We start from the raw sequence: 18,973 nt of genomic DNA on the forward strand, positions 1-18,973 counted from the left end.
CAAAAGCAGTTGCAGAAAGCAGATTTCTGTGATTAGGATATGCTAACTGGGGGTGGGGAGGTTGGCTGGCCACATCTTCCTTCCTTCCTTCCATGGCATCAGAATAGTTAATCCTCCTCATCCAGAATGCTATAGGGCATCCTACCTTTTCCACAACTTCCTTTCCAGCTTCCACCTATCCATGTTTTGCGTTTTGCCCGCGGCCAAAACCTTGCTGCCCCCATCTCAGCGCATCCCAGGGCCTGAGTAACGCCCAGCAGCCACTCTACTGATCCCCTTTCCTAATCCGGCACAGGCAAAAGAAATCAATGGAGAGCCCTGCAGGAATGAAGAGGCTGCGACTGCCCCCTCTCACACAGATACAAATGGTCTCTCCCAACTGCCCATCACTGCTTTGCCTGCAGACCAGCTGTGCCTAATAGGCCAATTATACCCCAGATTTCCCCTCAGTCCAATTAAATTCAATCAGTTCTGTCCCAGCTACTGTGTATAACATGTGTGTGACACAATCACTTAGAGCAGTGCGTGCTTTGTGCGTCACACAATTACTTAGACTGACACAGCTTCTCTCCATTAGGAGGGGTGAATGTGCAAGGAGCCAATAAGAATGAGCCAAACCTGGTGGGGGGGTCAGAGAACTGCAGCCCAAGCTGAGCTCATCAGATTAGAAGGGAAATCAATGAATAGGACTGAAGAAGCTTTTTGCCTATTGTTTAAGGTAGGGAAATATCTATGGTTCTTGCACTAAACAGGGCAAAATCTGAAATCCTATAAGCACAATCAGCAGCTCACTAACAAGCCCTCTGAATAAACAAACCCCTCCTTTACCTCAGCTGCAGCCTGTTGGGCTTTCAGAAACAAGTAGCTCATTTCTGAGGAAGCACTTAGCCTGCCTGTATGTTGATGGGGTATGGGACCCCACCCAGAGCAGCTCACACAGACACAGGGGGAATATACAATCCCCTACTAGGAGCCACCACAAACTGTGCGCGGGCAAGGCTGCCAGTATGTTCAGTTCAATAATCTCCGGATATTCCCTATGCCAACACAGTAGAGATAGGCACATTCTGGTTAATATACAGGTCAATACATATGTGCAGCACCCCCTAGAGGCTAAAATATAGGTTCTATGCCAAGATGGTACTATGTCTAAATGTTCTGTTACCCATCAGAGTCCAGTAGGTCTTCGGGGAAGCTCCCGGTTGAGAGCCGCTGTAGGTTATGTTCCGGAACATCATACTGTTGGTTGTTTTCAAAGTGCTGGATAATGTTTCTCACGTTCCCGGGCTTTACTGCAAGGGTAAAAGAGAGACCTGAGTGAGGCGGGGTCCTTTGACTTCAGGGCTTGGCCAATCATGTGCCACCACAACAACGGCATCACCAAGAGGGAAGCCAAGGTGTCTCTAACCATTGGTGACTTTCCCAAAGCAGAAAAGGCAGAATCCACAGAGATCAGTTGCGTTAGTGCAGTTTGGCCCCGCCTCTGAAGAGGTTATAATCTAATATTTCTGAGTCACATGACACATTTTTGGGAAATGTTCCGGCCAATTCTGGTGACACTGCTATTGTGATAACTTGATGCAGAGTCTACTGACGGATGGAGTTGCCCAGCGGGGCAGGCCTCACCCCCCCCCCCCCAACACACCAATTAAACTGTAACCTCTTCAGCGCCACCAACAACGGAGCACAGAGAAACCTGTAGACGAAAGCCGTGAGGGGCACAATAGTTTACAAATAAGAGCACATTTTAACCTATTGCCATTAATTTCATATTATTACATTTTTTTCTCCCAATTGCCCCGCTATAGACTTTGTATGATAAGATAGAATGCACTTTGGTTGCAAACTTGCTCAGATGTCAAAACTGGAACTATCTCCTGATTTGCTCCTAAGCCAGAGGGAGGTGTGGCCAGTGGCAATTCATCCTACTGATTGGGAGACTCCATGTTTCTGCCAACTGCAACCTTATGGGACCACATGACTGTCCAATGAGACTGCAGCCTAACGTGCTGCCACACGGAGCTACTTTCTGCTGAAACTGGCCACACTGCCCAGCTTTAGAGGGGTTTTTAAAACATAATTTGAATATGTTTAGCTCAAAAAAACCTCTAATCGTGGAAAAAACCTTTCTGAAAGCCTACCCAACCTATATCTTGCCTAAAAATTCAAGTTTTAGTTTGCAAATTTGGCTGGACTTTGCCTAGGAAACTCCCATTGACGTCTATAAAAACTCTCAAGTTTTTAGATGGCAGACTTTTACATTTGTGTTTTTTTGCGCTGAATAAATATGGGTTTTTAAAACATAACTTGAATCTTTTTAGCGCAAAAAAAACCTCTAATCGTAGAAAAAACCCTTCTGAAAGCCTACCCAACCTATATCTTGCCTAAAATCTGACAGATATCTATAGGGCAAGTTTGAAAAATCCCATCAGGCGAGGACTGCCTAGGTTGCTGAGGCCCTCTTCCACGTAGAGAGGTACACGGTTCTGATTTAAAGGTGCAGGGAATACTGGGTTCAGGGGAAGCCTCCATTCCCATGGCTCTGTGTATAATAAGGCAAACAGTTAAAATGTGCTCTTTCATTTAAAGCGCCGGTGCCTGTTTAAGATCCGCTGGGAATAAGGCAAAAGCGGACTGCAGAGCTGCCCAATGAATTAGTGATTAGGATACAGTGATCGTGAATAGGGGGTGAGAAGGAAATGGTTACAATGAGAGACAGAGAGAGGATGTTTACCTTCACCAGGGGACAAAGGAACATGAAATGCTAAAAAGAAAAAAAAAAAAAAATATGAAAAATTAAATCCCTTCTTAATTAAAAGTGAGCAGCGGGGTAATGATAACATAAACATGGGGGGGTTTATAGGATTATTAATGCACCATGGCAATTGTATGGGATTCCTGTATCACATGTAGCCACAGCACCAGCTGAATAGTCACATTCCCCAATGTACTACAGTACAGGTATGGGATCCCTTATCTGGAATCCTGTTATCCCGAAAATTCAGAATTGCAGAAAGGCCATCTCCCATAGACCCCGTTACAAGCAAATGTTTCTAATTTTTAAAATGATTCCCTTTTCTCTGTAATAATAAAACAGTACCTGTACTTGATCCCAACTAAGATATAATTACCCCTTATTGGGGCAGAACAGCCCTATTGGGTTTATTTCATGGTTAAATGATTCCCTTTTCTCTGTAATAATAAAACAGTACCTGTACTTGATCCCAACTAAGCTATAATTACCCCTTATTGGGGGCAGAACAGCCCTATTGGGTTTATTTCATGGTTAAATGATTCCCTTTTCTCTGTAATAATAAAACAGTACCTGTACTTGATCCCAACTAAGATATAATTACCCCTTATTGGGGGCAGAACAGCCCTATTCGGTTTATTTCATGGTTAAATGATTCCCTTTTCTCTGTAATAATAAAACAGTACCTGTACTTGATCCCAACTAAGATATAATTACCTAAGTTACCTAAGTTTTAGCAAACTTAAGTTATAGAGATCCAAATTACAGAAAGATCGGTTATCCAGAAAACCCCAGGTCCTGAGCATTCTGGATAACAGGTCCCATACCTGTACTAGCATCCTGAAAAGCAGTAGCGCTTACTATAACCACTAGAGGGTGCTGATCATAGGAAAGAATGTTACTGCTGAGCAGAGACATAGCAGCTGTGGGACAGAGCACTGAATAGAATTCTGCATCCATTTACTTTCTAAAGGGTAATTATATGGCTGCTATATAGGGTTTTCATGTGGTGAGGGGCCAGATTACAATAAAACAACAACGGCCATGGAAAACTGTCATAACCACATATGGCCCATTTCTCCCCAGCTGGACTATAAGATATGACCACTCCATTAGCTAAACACTTTTGTTTTCCCCATGTATCAGTTCAGCCCCCTTGCCCAATACTCACTGCTCTGAGACGTGCTCTTAGGCTTGTTAATATACTTAAGGATGGGGTTGCGCTTCTTGTCCTCGGCCGACTTGTCCTCCTTTTTTGCATTGCTGCTCTGTGTAGACCAGAAATAAGGTATTAGATAAGGGCAGACATGTCTTACTGTTCAGAGGGACGGACAGGAGGCAATGGAGGGATTCACTGTGCTTGGTCACTCACCTTCTTGTTCTTAGGAAAGAATGGGAGCCACTTCTCCCTATCGGGGATGCTTTGGGATTTTTCGGAGGTGCTGGCAGGACGGATATCTTGAGTGTGGATGCCGGCGTACTTTACGTACATGTTCAAGGCAAAGGCCATGGGAGAGCTGGAAGGGAAAACAGATGAGCTGACTGCTACTTGTACCTCCAACAACCAGCTGGTGGAGCCACTCTGACGCTGTACCCCCCCCCCCCCCCCTCCGGCTATCTGGTCAACCCTATCTATAGCCTCCAGGTTTTCTATTGGTATCCTTGCCTCATGATATATTGCCTGATGTCAATAGGACAGAGTCGTCTAATGTCCATTAACAACTTACTTTATTAGGTTTTGTAGTTTCGTTTTCCGGCTTAGCGAGCTTAGGCTGCTGGGAAATGTAGTGCCACAGGCTATTACTGGATTACACAGACACCTACAGACTTTTCTATATTAAGCAGATAAAGGAATGTGCAGAGAGCTACAAATTATTTCCTCTAAAAGTCACTCTGCTGGGGAATGTAAAGGCCGTGCTTGAATAACCGGCCCTGCATAGGTGCCCCTCGACATACATACATACATTCCTGACTAGCACAGGCAATGTATTAAAGGGGTTTGGTGGCCTTGCATTCCAATCCCCTGTGAGAGACATGGAGCGCAGATTGCGATTGCAGATAACCAGCCAACCCCGCCTGTCTCTCTGCCAAATCCCCCAGTGTGAAAACAAATATCCTAAATATTTTACTCTATTATAATTCAAAAAGTTTCTCAAAGGGCAACGGTGACTTTAAAAACCAGCATTTAGATGCACGTAGTCTGTTTTCCAAGGACAATGGCTCACACTTTCTTCTTAAAATAAAGGGGAACTAAACCTTCCAACAATAAATTGGGCCCTGCCCACTTCTCTGCATTGGACCCTGAAGACTGTATAGGAGTCTGGGTGATGCAGTTGGGGAGGGGGGCCTGAGCAGGGCCCCCAATGTGTTTGTTAGTGTTTAAGTTACTGATGCAGGAAGCACCTCCTGACATTTTGCTGCTCAATTCAAACCTCTGGGGCTTTTTGTATTTGAATTTGTTGCTTTCTCTTCTGACTCTTTCCAGCTCTGACCCCGGCAGCCAAAAACTTTAGTTCTGTGAGGCTACAGTTTTATTGTTATTGTTACTTCTTATTACTTATCTTTCTATTCAGAACATCCCCCTATTCAAACCACTACCTGGTTGCTAAGGTAGTTTTTCACCCTAGCAACCAACAGCAGCTGAACAAAAAAAAAAGTAAAAGACTTATTGCAAATTGTCTCAACCCCTGAACCTTTAATAACATTCTTTAATAACAGTGCTCTCAGCAGCTCTTCATATACGAATCACAAAACAAACTAAAAGGATATTTTAGCTCTGAATGACTTACCTGATCTCTTTCTCATACTTTGATCTGAGGAGAAAGAAAAAAACCAATAAGTCACAGCCAATGATGATTTTATAAGGAAGGATGGCTAATTTTCATAAAGTTTATGTGCAAGGCTGGGCATTAACGTCTGACCCAATAAAGCTGAACATACTCCGATATGGATGAATGACTGATCATTATTACTGACTTGAGGTGGGCGATATTGGGCTAATTCAGTCATGTGGGTCCTAGGGCCAAACGATATTATAACGGCGGGCATGGGTGTCGCTGGCCCAAGGACCGCATTGACATGCTGAAAATGGGGGCCAGATGTCGGACATGTAGGCCCATTGGTGGTGCCCATACACGTGCAGATAAGCTGCCGAATCAGAAGCTGAAATCTGCCCGTGTATGGCCACCTTTACTAACCTGATGTTTAGCAATGCCTCTACAGAACATAAGGGAGGATGGAGACAAAATATGACCCCCACCAACTGAATTCATCAGATTTTCCACACAGACAGGGACCCCACCATACTCACAGGATGTCCTCCAGCTGTGCAATCTGCTTAGCAGCAACCTGCCGTTCTCTGTGAGGGTCAATCTCAAGGTCCAACAGGTCATTCTCCCCATACAGACTGCCTAAACCCATGGTCCTCTTTGTCCTGGAATATGAAAGAATAACATTTGCATGGCAGGTTCATCATTAACTACTGCTGCCAACTCACCAATAAGGCAAAGATTTCATACATTCTATAGCTATAACAATTTGCCACATTGATGTTTAATGGTCTACTTTGCCCATCCCAGCTGTAGAACGTTCATTGCTATAATAGTTTAAAGGGAAACTATACCCCCAAACAATGTAGGTCTCTATAAAAATATATTGTATAAACAACTCATATGTAAAACCCTGCTTCATCTAAATAAACCATTTTCATAAAAATATACTTTTTTAGTATGTATATGTATAATTTCATTTATAAAGCGCTACTTATGTACGCAGTGCTGTACAGTAGAATACATTAATACAAACGGGGTTAATAAGATAAAAGATAAATACAAAGTATAACAATAAATACAAATAAATACAAGATACAGTTACAATAAGTTAAGAGTCAAAGACACAAGAGGATGGAGGTCCCTGCCCCGTAGAGCTTACAATCTAGATAGTAGTAGTTTTAGTAGTATGTGCTATTGGGTAATCTTAGGGGTAGGCAACAGAGACACAGCTGGCTAGGGCGCAATGCTGGTGGGGGGGGGCACCAGGCAGTTACCTCTCTGCCTACCCCTGTAATAGCGTGGCACACCCACGTTGCCTAGGGCACCCAGTCAGCTTGGCCCACCCCTGAATGATCCCATGCCTCCTTGGTAGACAATGGTTAATGAAGGTTGAACCTGGACAATGAGACAAGAGGGAGTCACCTGTAATCCTGTATCTGCTCCTGTATCTCTGGCAGCATTGCCCCCTGGGCTTCACTAAACTTGTCGCGGATATCTTCCGAGTTACGTAAACGGGATTCTGCAAGACACAAGCAATGTCAACGTCATATAAATAATCACCTTCTGCTGTTCATATTATAAGGAGGAATAAAAGCAAGGCATCTTAAAAGATGTTGGTAAATAGCAACATCATCAGATAGAAGAGCATGCTGGGAATTTGAAAGCACCTAGAAAGCTTGGCCAATAAGGATGTAGCAGGACAGGGGGTGACATTCCTAAAGACAGAAGGTCTGATTGGTCTGAGAGAGAGGCTCCTTTGTATATTCTTTCAATGGGCCAAACATTTGGTACCAAAAGGAACAAAATAAGTTGTATTTACCAATTTCATTCAGTAGCTGTTCAGGGATTTTAATCCTCAGTGGCTGGGGAAAAATTAGAAAACCATTAATACATTGAATGTAATTACAATACAAATACATTGTATGCTTAACTCTCCCATTAGCCCAGGCAACTGACTTGTAAAAAACTGTCACTGACTGGCATGAAGCAGTTATAAATGAACTTATTCACACAAAGACACAGTATCTACCAAGGTATACACCCAAACCCGCCCTGCCCCACTGATAACATCACAAAAGGAGCGGGCCAGGGTGGGCGCACACCGATAAATGCGGAAGCTGGAAGCCAGCAGTGTAAGGTCGCCCACAATTAGTGTTCTGAGGTTGCCCCTACCCGCACATAATCATGTAAATGACAAAGAAATTGCCAAGGGGTGCTGTGAGCATACAGCTCAGAAATAAGTGAGAATTTACCCACTACTGTACATCATAAGGATATTATATAGAGAGTTACACAGGGAACTCTGAGTATCACTCATGTATTATAAGGGATAATGTACCCCCTACTGTAAATGATAAGGATATTAGCAGTCACTGAGGGGTTCTGTGACCATATAAAGGCACAAGGCTGCAGGCTGAGTTATACAGGGAGTAATTGTAAGCTAGCATTTAGGAATTTACATGGCATCCCCGTTAAATTTAAAATGCAAAAGGAAAATATGAACTCACTGCAGATTTGTCAAGGAAAATGTTCCAGACTTCTTTCCTCAACGGGAAGGCATCTGTTGGGCTCAAATGCTGACAGGCCTCAGCACACAGGTAGAAGAGCTGTGAAGAAGGAAATTGATTATCCGAGCATCACTACCCCAGCAAGTGAGACAAAATCTGTAAGGGCCAGCTCTTTCCAAGAACAGTAAGACGCATAAAGTTTAAGGCCTATGGCGTATGGGCGTTTTGCCAAGCGCTGCCTTCTGGTGGAGGACAACAGCCGTCAAAACACAATTTTTTGACAGAAGGCCCATGCTCCTCCAGCATTTCTACCTCATTGGCAGCAGTGCCAGGTGGGCAGGGGCATTGGCAGGCCTAAAGGGGAACACTGAAGGATTACTGCAAACAATAACAGACCACATACAGACTTACCAGCGGGTTTGGATCGGCCTGGGAGAAGATATAACGCAGAAACACCCCCATATGGGCCGGCCGGGTCTTTAACCTTTCCAGGTCTTGGAAGAGACCATCTAACTGCTGGGAAAAAGTACAAGAGGAGGGCTTCTGTTTAATGGCGGATAAATAGTACACAGCCCCCTAATTGTAAACTGGGTATTAAAGCTCTGCAGTGTCATTAACATTTTAATATAAACAATCATGAAAAAGCTTAAGTGCCCTTTTATAAACCAGGAGGAGAGGGCAGACAGGCTTGTTATCTGGTTATACCTCTGTCATGTAATATCCATGGTCGTAGTCCTCTTCTGGGCAGATTATTGTAGACTTCATGGGATCTGATACCTGGAAAAAATAAGATGATAAAATATTCAGACCCGATTTCCTCTGATAATTTATATTTAATCCTGGCTAAAGGAAAGTAATGTAAATATTTCCTGTGTTCAGGACAGGGTTCCTAGTGCCCTGATGTCCGATCCACTCTTGTAAGGTCATTATAACGAGCTGAATAAATACATTTGTTCTCACCAATATAATTATCAAAATGGAGGGGGTCTTAACCAGATTTCTCCCCCAGAATCCTTTGGTAACATAAACTATACCTCCCAGAAAACACATTACACTATATCAGATGTATCCCAACTTACCTGCTCAGATGTGGCAATAAAGGCAGTGTCTGAGCCCTGCCGCCGATGATGGTGGTGGTGATAGTGGTGGTGAAACAGTTTAGTAGGGATGATTGGAGAGGTGTGGGAGCTGTCCATTCCGAGGTCCGACAGGACAGAATTCCGATTCATGGAATACTGTTAAAAGAATAAGGAACAGAACATTACGTACCCACAGGCAAGACATTTTGCTAACAGATTCCATGGAACAGATCTGTGTGGACCCAGCTCTGTACAAGCCCAGTAATGCACTATGCTGACAAGCAATTATGGCTGCTACCTTTAATGTATTTATGGCATATAATAAGCTAAACACTCCCACTTCAAGATAAAAATGAATGTAAGGTTAATGTAAATATGCATCCTTGTTATATACAAGTAGTTCCTTATCATTTCCTGACATACGGAAAGGTTAAGTTACCCTTTACACACAGAGGAGAGAAATAAGCACACTCCATTCCTCCATAAAAAGGGAGCTAATGGATGGCGGCTGCCAGTATCACCTCACTCAACGATGATATCCGTTCAGTTCCGGAATCCAGACCGCTGTCTCCATCCTGGGAATCAACAGACAAGCGACCTTAAAAAAAAAAAAAAAAAAGCTTAGGTTAAGAAAAGATATACGTCTAATGAAGCTCAACTTTCTGTCCAACTAAACCTGACCTAACATCTAGGTGATTTATAGAAAGAGGTAAAAAATGCTAGCGGAAAAAAATCCTTCCCCACTCCAAAAGGCCAATTGGACCAGCCCCATGACTGTCTTTATACTGAGAGGGCTCATTTCAGTAATCCAACCCTTTCTTGAAGCTATCCAATATAACTGCTATCCCCTGTTTCAGCATAAACCAAATTAAACGTCATCTTTGGGAATAAGCCGGCCTCATTGTACAGCCATCTACCCAAACAAACTCACCTTCTTTGACTTTGTACCCCAAAGAGCTGCAGTCACTGTATGAGCGCAACAAATCCTGCAACACAGATCAACGCACCTGTTAATTTTCTATCCATAGGCGAAAAGCATATTTAGTCAATATGGAGGAACTACCAGTAGATGGCACTGCTCTCACAGACAATTGGGCAAGAGGGTCATTTGTTGAGCTGGATAAAAAGGGGGTAATGTCTTCAGAATTCTAACCCCCATATGTAATAAAAGGTGCTAAGTTTGCCCAGAAGCATTAACCTATAGCAACCAAGAAAATGTTTGCTTTTAAACAGGTGACCAGTATATGCTTCCAGCTGACTGGTTGCTATGGGTTACTGCTCCTGGGCAAACTTAGTGCCTTTTATTACATAACCAATATTACATGATATTCCACATTGTTATGGGGTATGAGTGTAATGTGGGAAACAAAGTTTTACTTCTTTAGAAGTTATTGGCACTTTTTATGCCACCATGGGGAAAGCTATTTTCTGGTACTCACCTGCCTCACTATTTACATTCTGGCAGTCACAAGCCTGTCTTATGGCAGGGATTTAGGCTTAAACCACAAGCGGCTGATTCTCGCCTGCATTTATCAGCAGATCCCCTGCCATCTCTCTCCTGTTTCTGACCCAGAGGCATTGTGTCAGCCTGGTTGAAGACACACGGAGCAGATTTTGGTGCTGAAATGCATAAGTATGCATTTTCCCATTGAAGTCCGCTCTGTGTGGCCGACACAATGTCCCTGGATGCAGGCAGAGGAAGAGCGTGGATGACAGTGGAGGGGCAATTTCTCAGTTGGTGCTCATATGCCGGACTGAGATACAGCCCAGTGTGGCATTAGTCTTAGATTTACTCTTGGGATCAATAACCTTTATCTGAAGGGCTCATAAACATGGAGTGCACTTGGGCTAGGAATGCCTAGGGACTCAGCAATGAGAGTGAAATAGATAAGGAGGCTTAGCTGAAGCACCGTACACATTAATAATAAGAAACAGATATAATGGTAAAGTCTCCATTCAGTCTGCTCTGTCAGTGAGACAAAGGGCTGGCCCAGGACGGGTAACTAGGTGTTGCATAAAAAGGCCAGATTACATTGTAGTTATGGGTCTGAGCCAATGGAGTTAAATTATCAATATTATTACCATGTCAAAATGGCCAACTACCAACCAACTCCGCTTTGGAAGCAAAGATTAGTTTCAGGTATTATTAATAAGCCAAAATGGCCAACTTGAACGGATAAAAAGAGTTTTAGGTATCACTACATCATCATCCTTTTTCGTTCCTGTAGCGTTTTACTTGGGGGTGCCTGGGGAGTAGTTCATGCAGTAAAAATGTTATGTACTTACCCCAGTACCAGGGATTTCTTGCCTTATCTTATGCTGAAGCTGATGCACCCTTTTCCTGGCCCTCTCTATCTGCTCCTGCAGGCTGGAGTTAGGGCTTTTGTTATACACATCACACAGATTCTGCCAAGAGATAGAATGATCTATTAATCTGAGCCTTCTACATGCCAACCACATAGCACCCAATGTTGCCAAGCAGCCCCACTGTCACTCTATTTAGAGTTACAATATCACGTGTTCTTTTCAATAGATTCCATTTACTGCCACTAGGTGGAGCGTGCAGGGAAAACTCACAGCGAGAAATAACTCAGTTAAAATCCTTGGAAAACAGCACTGCTGCAAAGCAATCTTTCCTGTTCCAAAGTCCAGTTTAGCACTATGCCTGTAATACAAGGTTCCCTTGCAAGACCCTACCTGTAGATCCGCTTCCTCCTGCTTTAACATGTTCCAAAGGATTTCCGTGGCGTGCTTTTGGAAATCGGGGTCCTAAAGAAGTGATCACAACGAAATTCCATCACACTGTGTCTTATATAGCTGACAGGGTAGAACTTAATGGGAGCAGGGACATGGCACATTACCTGTAGCGGTTTAGGTCCTGTGATGTGATGCATCTGGGGCAAAGGTGGAGGCGGAGGAGGTGGCATTGGCAACACTGATATGTTACGAGGTGACACAGAGGTGCTCAGGTCTTGCGGATACCCAGATATGCCCATGGATGGAGGCGGAGAACCCAGGAGAGTGAGAGCAACATAAGCGCCGGCTGTTGGATTGAAACATCAGCACAACAGGGGTTAAATATAAAGATATATATGAAACCACCTTTAACTAATATTCCCCCTTGGGACTTGGCACAGGGAACTTTAACCTGTCCTGGTCAAAAAAGGAGACTCACAGACGTGTGCAAGGCATTTTGGGAATTGAAGTCTGGGCCACAGGAGAGCTAACTATGGCAACATAGTTTGAATGGTCCATGTAGCCAGGACCAGCATTGCAGTTAAAGGAGACATATCCTATAAAAATTATGAATGTACCAGGGAATTATACTCCTCTAGATATAGGATTGTGCTTAAAAAGTTGTGTTTCTGACTGATTTATTGAGAAATTCCACAAAAACCCCACTAGTCCCGCCCACCTGTTCAACTTCCTGCTGGCTGAATTCTCTGTATGAGTTGGGGAGCCGGCGGCCCTCAGTACCCTGCACTGTAGGATAGGAACCAATCAGCAGCTAGGCTGACCTGATAGGGAACTGAAGCCTGTCTTTGCTTGTGTGAGTGCAGGGCTGTGATTGGCTCTCCCCCTCCTACTGTGCTTCTGGCAGGCACCGTTAGGACACACCCACTCTTCATTTCACATTGGACGGAGAAGTGATAGGATCTATAGGGAGCTCCAATAAAGGGGCCATTTTTACAGAGAGGATTAATTTTTAGCACAAAGGGAAACCAGCACCGTATATTATTCATAATTGCCTACAAAATTAGTGTTTTTCCCATTTATCCAATATGTCTCCTTTAAGCTGGCTATTAAGCCAGTGATCCCCAACCAGTGGCTCAGGGGCAACATTTTGGTCACCACCCCCCTGGATGTGGCTCCCAGTGGCCTCAAAGCTGGTGTTTTTAGATTTATAGATTACTGGTTTGAAAGGTATATTTTGGTGTACTGACAAACTGAACTTTCTATAGGCTTCCAGTCCACATAGGGGCTACCAAATAGCCAATCATAACCCTTATTTGGCAACCCCAGGTACATTTTTCATATTTGTGTTGCTCCCCAACTCTCTTTACATTTGAATGTGGTTAAAAAAAAAAGAAAGGTTGGGGACACCTGTATTAAACCATTACACAAGGGTAATTAAAGTATAGCGTGATTTGCCATTAAGATTTTTCACCCTCCCCTCTACACGGTATCTCACATTTGATCAGCTTGACAACTTCGATGTGTGAGCTGTTCGCCACCAGCGTGCCGTTGACCTAGAAAGGAGAACACAGATAGAATTAGGGCACGTTTGGCCACTGGAGACCCGTTCCGTTTACATACAGGCTCATTAGGAACTTTTTAAAGACAAGTAACCGATCCCTACCCTATCCTTATCCCTACCTAGGGAGGTTGATGCAAGGATCAGACCTCCTTACCAAAAAGGTAACCCTTATCTAACTAACCATTGGCCAGTTCTTTTACCCAACAATAACCATGACCCTGAAACGGAGTCTCCTAGGGTTGTCTATACACCCCACTCAATACAAACCTTTCATATCCCTACTTTATTTATTGTTAAAACATTAATACATCCAGTCTAAATCATGTGATATACCAAGAAAAGAATCACATTTGCGTTCTAGTGTTTCTCCTTTCTACCCTGGATCTAGCCACCTCTTCTACTGTCAGAAAACACTTCCCCCCTCCAATATGTCCCAGATTTTTATATGAAAGGTTCACTATCACTTTAAAAACATCCCTGTTGTCGTTCATCAGCCCTCCACTGAATGTGAATAAAAGGGTGGTGCAAAAACCTGACAGGCTGGAACATCAATGTAAATAACATATCTGGCCTATCAGATACTTGCATTGTCCTCCAGGGCGGTACCAAGGCTTCCCAATTTAAAGTGGCAGCACAACTTGCCTTTTGTTACAACTAATTACTCTCCCTATGCAATGCTATCCCTACCAAGCTACGGCTTTCTTCATTTCAGGCCATCTTTGGCTTTGGTTACTAGGTGGCCTCTACAGTCCCACTGCAGCAAGGGTAGATGCATAAGGGAGTAATTATAATAATAATAATCAGAATGGAGGCATTACTCTTTAGGGTTTGGGTGTGGGTTATAAATAAAAATGTCAAAGAGGTCAAAGGAGCCACAAAAATCTTTAGAGAGGCTATGTTTGTCCTGAATGTCTCCTGATGGACCCACTTTGGAGTAAACCGCTGCCTTCCAGCTGCAAGTATCTGCTGTCTAGGGATTCTGGAAGCTGTAGTTCTGCAGCAGCTGTAGGGCCCCACAGAGGAACTTACCTTCACAATACGGTCTCCCTCCTGCACCCCAGCTCGCATTGCTGCCCCACCTGAAACACAGCAAAGCAGAGAAATGGGGCAGTCAGTAAGCTGGTCAGAGCTGGTACTTAATGGCATTGGTGCGCTCCTGCCTGCATCCCTGCTCCCAATAAAACAAAGCTGTTGTCTCATTTACTGTAACAATCAGAGCAGGCGTGACATCCAGCGGGGAGAGCAATGACATTCACATCACTGGAAATGCTACTGAAAGTGCCCTGTGTGGGTAAGTAGCGTTAAAGGAGAAGGAAAGGTAAAAACTAAGTAAGCTTTATCAGAAAGGTCTATGTAAATACAGCCATACACACTTACAGCAATGCTGCACTGAGTCCTCTATCAAAAGAAACACAGGATTTCTTGTCTGGTTTTTTGTAAACATGATGTTCCAGTGTCTGACTTCCTCTCAGAAACGGCCTTAATTCCCGGGGCCAGAGTCTGCGCAGTTCTCTCCCCTCTCCTGCACCAGAATGCTAAGAACTCCCTCCCCCCTCCCTTAGGAATGTATGATCTGAGCTATAACAGCTAGACTGCAGGCAGGAAGCTACTTAAAATGGCAGCTGCTATCTTAAGCAAATGGAGAGAAAGCTTCTAAAGCTGTTTACTCAGGTATGGTAATGGTTTCTGCAGAATAAATATAGTGTTCTAGGTGGCACTAATTTAGCAAATCTATTGGCTGTAAAATGCAAAAATGACTTTCCTTCTCCTTTAAAATCACGATGTCCTACAATTAAGTCCATGCAGCCATGAGGCAGACTGGGGGTCATAAAAATCCTTTGGAGGGCCACATCCAGTCCAGGGGCCTCTAGTTGGCCAGATCTGCTTTAAAGGGACAAATTATGTGAAAAACGATATTGTACTAATGAACTGTACTCATCTAAATATAGAAGAAACGTGCTCTAAAAAGTAGTGTTTTAGGCCGATTTATTGAAAATTTTCCCAAAAACCCCACTAGCCCCGCCCATCTGTCTCACTTCCTGCTGCCTTCTTCCCCAAGCTGTGCAGGGGGGTCGTTAGCATTCAGCACACTGCACTGTAGGATAGGAACCAATCAGCAGCTAGGCTGACCTGATAGGGAACGGAAGTCGTGCTTCTGGCAGGGACCATTAGGACACACCCGCCCCTCATTTGAAACACAGACAGGGACCTGAGAGGATCTATAGGGAGCTCCAATAAAGGGGCCATTTCACAGATAAGATTTATTTGCCCAAAGAGAAAACAGCACCATATATTATTTATAACTGCCTACAGGATTAGAGGTTTTTCCTTTATCCTATATGTAATGGCAATTGAGCCAAAATCCACCCTTGTGCACAGGACAGACTGAATACCAATGCACCTATCATGTGCATAATTGGGGGGGGGGGGTACAAATCAACAATTTTTCTTATTAGGAACCCCATTTTTCAGAAAGCTCCAAAATTTGTAAAATTCCATTTCCCCTGGGAAATATTATTTTTTTTAGGCATGGTGCTCAAAATGACATAAAGACCCTTTACTTGGAAACCCAGGTCCCACACATAATAGATCCCATACTTATTTTTGTATGCAGTGTGTGCAAAAATATTATATACAAGAGACACAGACAGTAAAAGGTTTTATTCACCTTTAAACTAACTTTTGGTATGTTCCAGAGCTTGCTATTCTTAAAGGAACAGTAACACCAAAAAATGAAAGTGTATAAAAGTAACTAAAATATAATGTGCTGTTGCCCTGCACTGGTAAATGTTGTGTGTTTACTGCAGAAAGTCTACTATAATTTATATAAATAAGCTGCTATGTAGCCATGGGGGCAGCCATTCAAAGGAGAAACGGCACAGGCACATAGCAGATAACAGATAAAACACCATTCTACAGAACTTATCTGTTATCTGCTATGTAACCTGTGCCTTTTCTCCTTTTTTCCAGCTTGAATGGCTGCCCCATGGCTACACAGCAGCTTATTATATAAATTATAGTAGTGTTACTGTAGCAAACACACCAGTTTTACCAGTGCAGGGCAACAGTGCATTATATTTTTATTACTTTAAAACTTTTTCATTTTTTGGTGTTACTGTTCCTTTAATCAATGTGCAGTTGGTCTTCATATTTTATTGGCGTTTTCTTAATTATTCAGCAACACTCTAGTATGGAAATTTAGCAACTATCTGGCAGCTAGGGTCCGAATAACCCTAGCAACCAGGCAGTAGCTTGAATGAGTTACTGGAATATGAATAGGAGTAGGTCTAAATACAGTAGAATGTAGTAAGGTATTCGGCCAAGATTCGGCCTTTTTGGGCAGGGTTCGTTTTCGGCCGAATCAAATCCTATTTAGAATAAATTAGCATATGTTAATTAGCATTCAGAAGGGTTAAATGTTGGGGGGGGATTTTCACCATGCACGCAGCATGTGCTAATTAGGATTCAGTATTCGGCGAATCCGTCTGGATGATTTTTAACCCTTCCCATAGCATATGCTAATTCGGATTCAGTTCGGTATTCAACTGAATCTGTCGGGGTGGGTTCGGCCCCCCAAAAAAGTGGGTTCGGTGCATCCCTAATAGAAAGATAGGTAATAAAACTAACAACAAAATGATATATTTTTGACAGCCAAAACAGCCCCTAATTTCAGGCAAAGGGGAAGATTTGAGAGTTTTGACACTTCATGTTGTGCAGAATGAGACTTGGTGCGCTTTATAAACAGCGGTCTCTCATTCTGGTATGCTACCCTCGTTAATTATATTTATATACACACAGAGAGAGGAGAGAACTCATCCAGATCAAAGGGCTCCCCTGACATATAGAGCACTGACTAGAAGGGGCATAAGGAGAAGATAGAAATAATTCACAGGTCTGTGCCAGGATATTCCTTTGATGTGCATTTGTTCTCCTTTAGTACCAAAGATGGTAACGTGTGTAACAAACAGGTCTTATACTCTCTAAATTGTACAGTAAGTGGTAGCACTTAAAGGGACAGTACTCACCTAGATAATGCTCATGAGCCTACATAGACTTTTGCCTAAAATGTATTCTTTGCTACGTATCCACAACCCAGAGGCAACAGTAGGTCAGGATGGAGAGATGTACAGGGGCCCAATAGAATCAGCAAGTTGTTATCAACATCTCCTGATTTTATTAATTATGCCTCTGTTGGACTTGTTGATAGCCTGTGTATGTTTCTAACTCATCAGCCCTAAACTCTACTGCCATTGGCCAGTTTTAAGCCTATGTCAACCACTGGCTAAGGAGAGCAGTTAATGTTCCATTTTAGAACCCAGGGACGTCATAGCCAGCAAAGGGAATTTAATTTCTATTGACAGATAAAGGCTCTAATCTAATGAGCTGCCTTGTAACTGCTCTCCCTGGACAACACAACAATTTGTTTTCCCCCGTATTAAGTTTCTTAGAAAGCAGGGAAAACCAATTATTCCATTTAATCTGCCCACATAAACATCTAAATGTTAACATATGAAACATACACAGGCTGTCAACAAGTCCAACGGAGTCATAATTAATAAAATCAGGAGATGAGAAACCCAACAAATCATCATCCGAGGGATATTCTGGTCTCTTACCTGGACGTACGGACTGAACCAGAACGATTCGATCCCCGCTGACCGTGAAACCAAATCCATTCTGGTCCCTTTGTACAATGACACAGCGCTGGACCAAGCCTGTTTGAACAAAACAGCTGTTTAAAAAAACATATAAGGTGCAATGCCATATATCACCAGCAGTAGTGCTGTAGGGCTATGCTTTAGTTGAAAATCCTTGCTCTTTAGAGCTGTCCAATATTTTCTATCCATAACAGTATTTATATAGTATATTAAATAATATACAAGTGACACAGACCTTAAAAGGGTTATTCACCTTTAAAATAACTTATCTATAGTAGGAATTCCCTACCACTAATTTGAACTGAAGAAGCCACTCGGATGAGTGGCGAAACGTTTACAAGAAAACTTCAGTTGTTTTAGACTTAATTTTACTAGATACTGTATATCATGACCTGGATGAATGAGAATCTTCATAGATATATAGTATATAATACTATATTATATACAAGAGACACAGACCTCAAAGGAAAACTATAACCACCAAACAATGTAGGTCTCTATAAAAAAATATTGCATAAACAGCTCATATATAAAACCCTGCTTCATCTAAATAAACCATTTTCATAAAAATTTACTTTTTTTTAGCAGTATGTGCTATTGGGTAATCCTAAATAGAAAATTGCCATTTTAAGTACTAAGAGCCGCCCCCTGGGATCATAGGATTCACAGTGCACACAAACAAGCCAAGGCACACATACATGCTAGGCCCCATCAGCCAATGAATGGGCAGAGTTCTGCCTTTTGCTCCCACACTACTTCCTGTTACAGTTAGAGCTGCATCACTTCCTGTCAGCTGATCTCTGAGGGAACACACAGCCCATCACTAAATGGCGACTCAAGGGAAAGGATGTAAAAGGGCAATATTTACTGATATATATATTCCCGTTTGGTGAGATTCTATAATAGGTCACTTAACATAATAAAAACTATCTGTTAGTTAAATATTCA

General features: G+C 42.8%; 1 protein-coding gene across 8 annotated transcripts in view; it reads right to left on the reverse strand.

Moving 5' to 3' along the window:
* arhgef11 (Rho guanine nucleotide exchange factor 11) overlaps positions 1–18,973 on the reverse strand; it is an 88,966-nt gene that overhangs the window by 17,833 nt on the left and 52,160 nt on the right. For 5 of the 8 annotated variants that reach the window (XM_002938991.5, XM_031891600.1, XM_012969431.3 and 2 more), the window contains 20 exons: positions 17,984–18,082; positions 14,397–14,446; positions 13,302–13,359; positions 11,971–12,152; positions 11,807–11,878; positions 11,396–11,515; positions 10,041–10,095; positions 9,631–9,707; positions 9,110–9,265; positions 8,736–8,807; positions 8,442–8,546; positions 8,031–8,129; positions 7,343–7,385; positions 6,946–7,042; positions 6,063–6,185; positions 5,542–5,565; positions 4,125–4,269; positions 3,924–4,020; positions 2,735–2,764; positions 1,166–1,292 (listed from right to left, as the gene is read on the reverse strand). In XM_002938991.5, coding sequence (XP_002939037.2) covers positions 1,166–1,292; positions 2,735–2,764; positions 3,924–4,020; positions 4,125–4,269; positions 5,542–5,565; positions 6,063–6,185; positions 6,946–7,042; positions 7,343–7,385; positions 8,031–8,129; positions 8,442–8,546; positions 8,736–8,807; positions 9,110–9,265; positions 9,631–9,707; positions 10,041–10,095; positions 11,396–11,515; positions 11,807–11,878; positions 11,971–12,152; positions 13,302–13,359; positions 14,397–14,446; positions 17,984–18,082 — 1,831 coding nt within the window. The remainder of the gene's footprint in view (positions 1–1,165; positions 1,293–2,734; positions 2,765–3,923; positions 4,021–4,124; positions 4,270–5,541; positions 5,566–6,062; positions 6,186–6,945; positions 7,043–7,342; positions 7,386–8,030; positions 8,130–8,441; positions 8,547–8,735; positions 8,808–9,109; positions 9,266–9,630; positions 9,708–10,040; positions 10,096–11,395; positions 11,516–11,806; positions 11,879–11,970; positions 12,153–13,301; positions 13,360–14,396; positions 14,447–17,983; positions 18,083–18,973) is intronic. The other 3 variants (XM_031891601.1, XM_031891603.1, XM_031891602.1) reach the window with 3 other exon arrangements.

Source organism: Xenopus tropicalis, chromosome 8, assembly GCF_000004195.4.
Source record: "Xenopus tropicalis strain Nigerian chromosome 8, UCB_Xtro_10.0, whole genome shotgun sequence".
NCBI lineage: Eukaryota > Metazoa > Chordata > Amphibia > Anura > Pipidae > Xenopus > Xenopus tropicalis.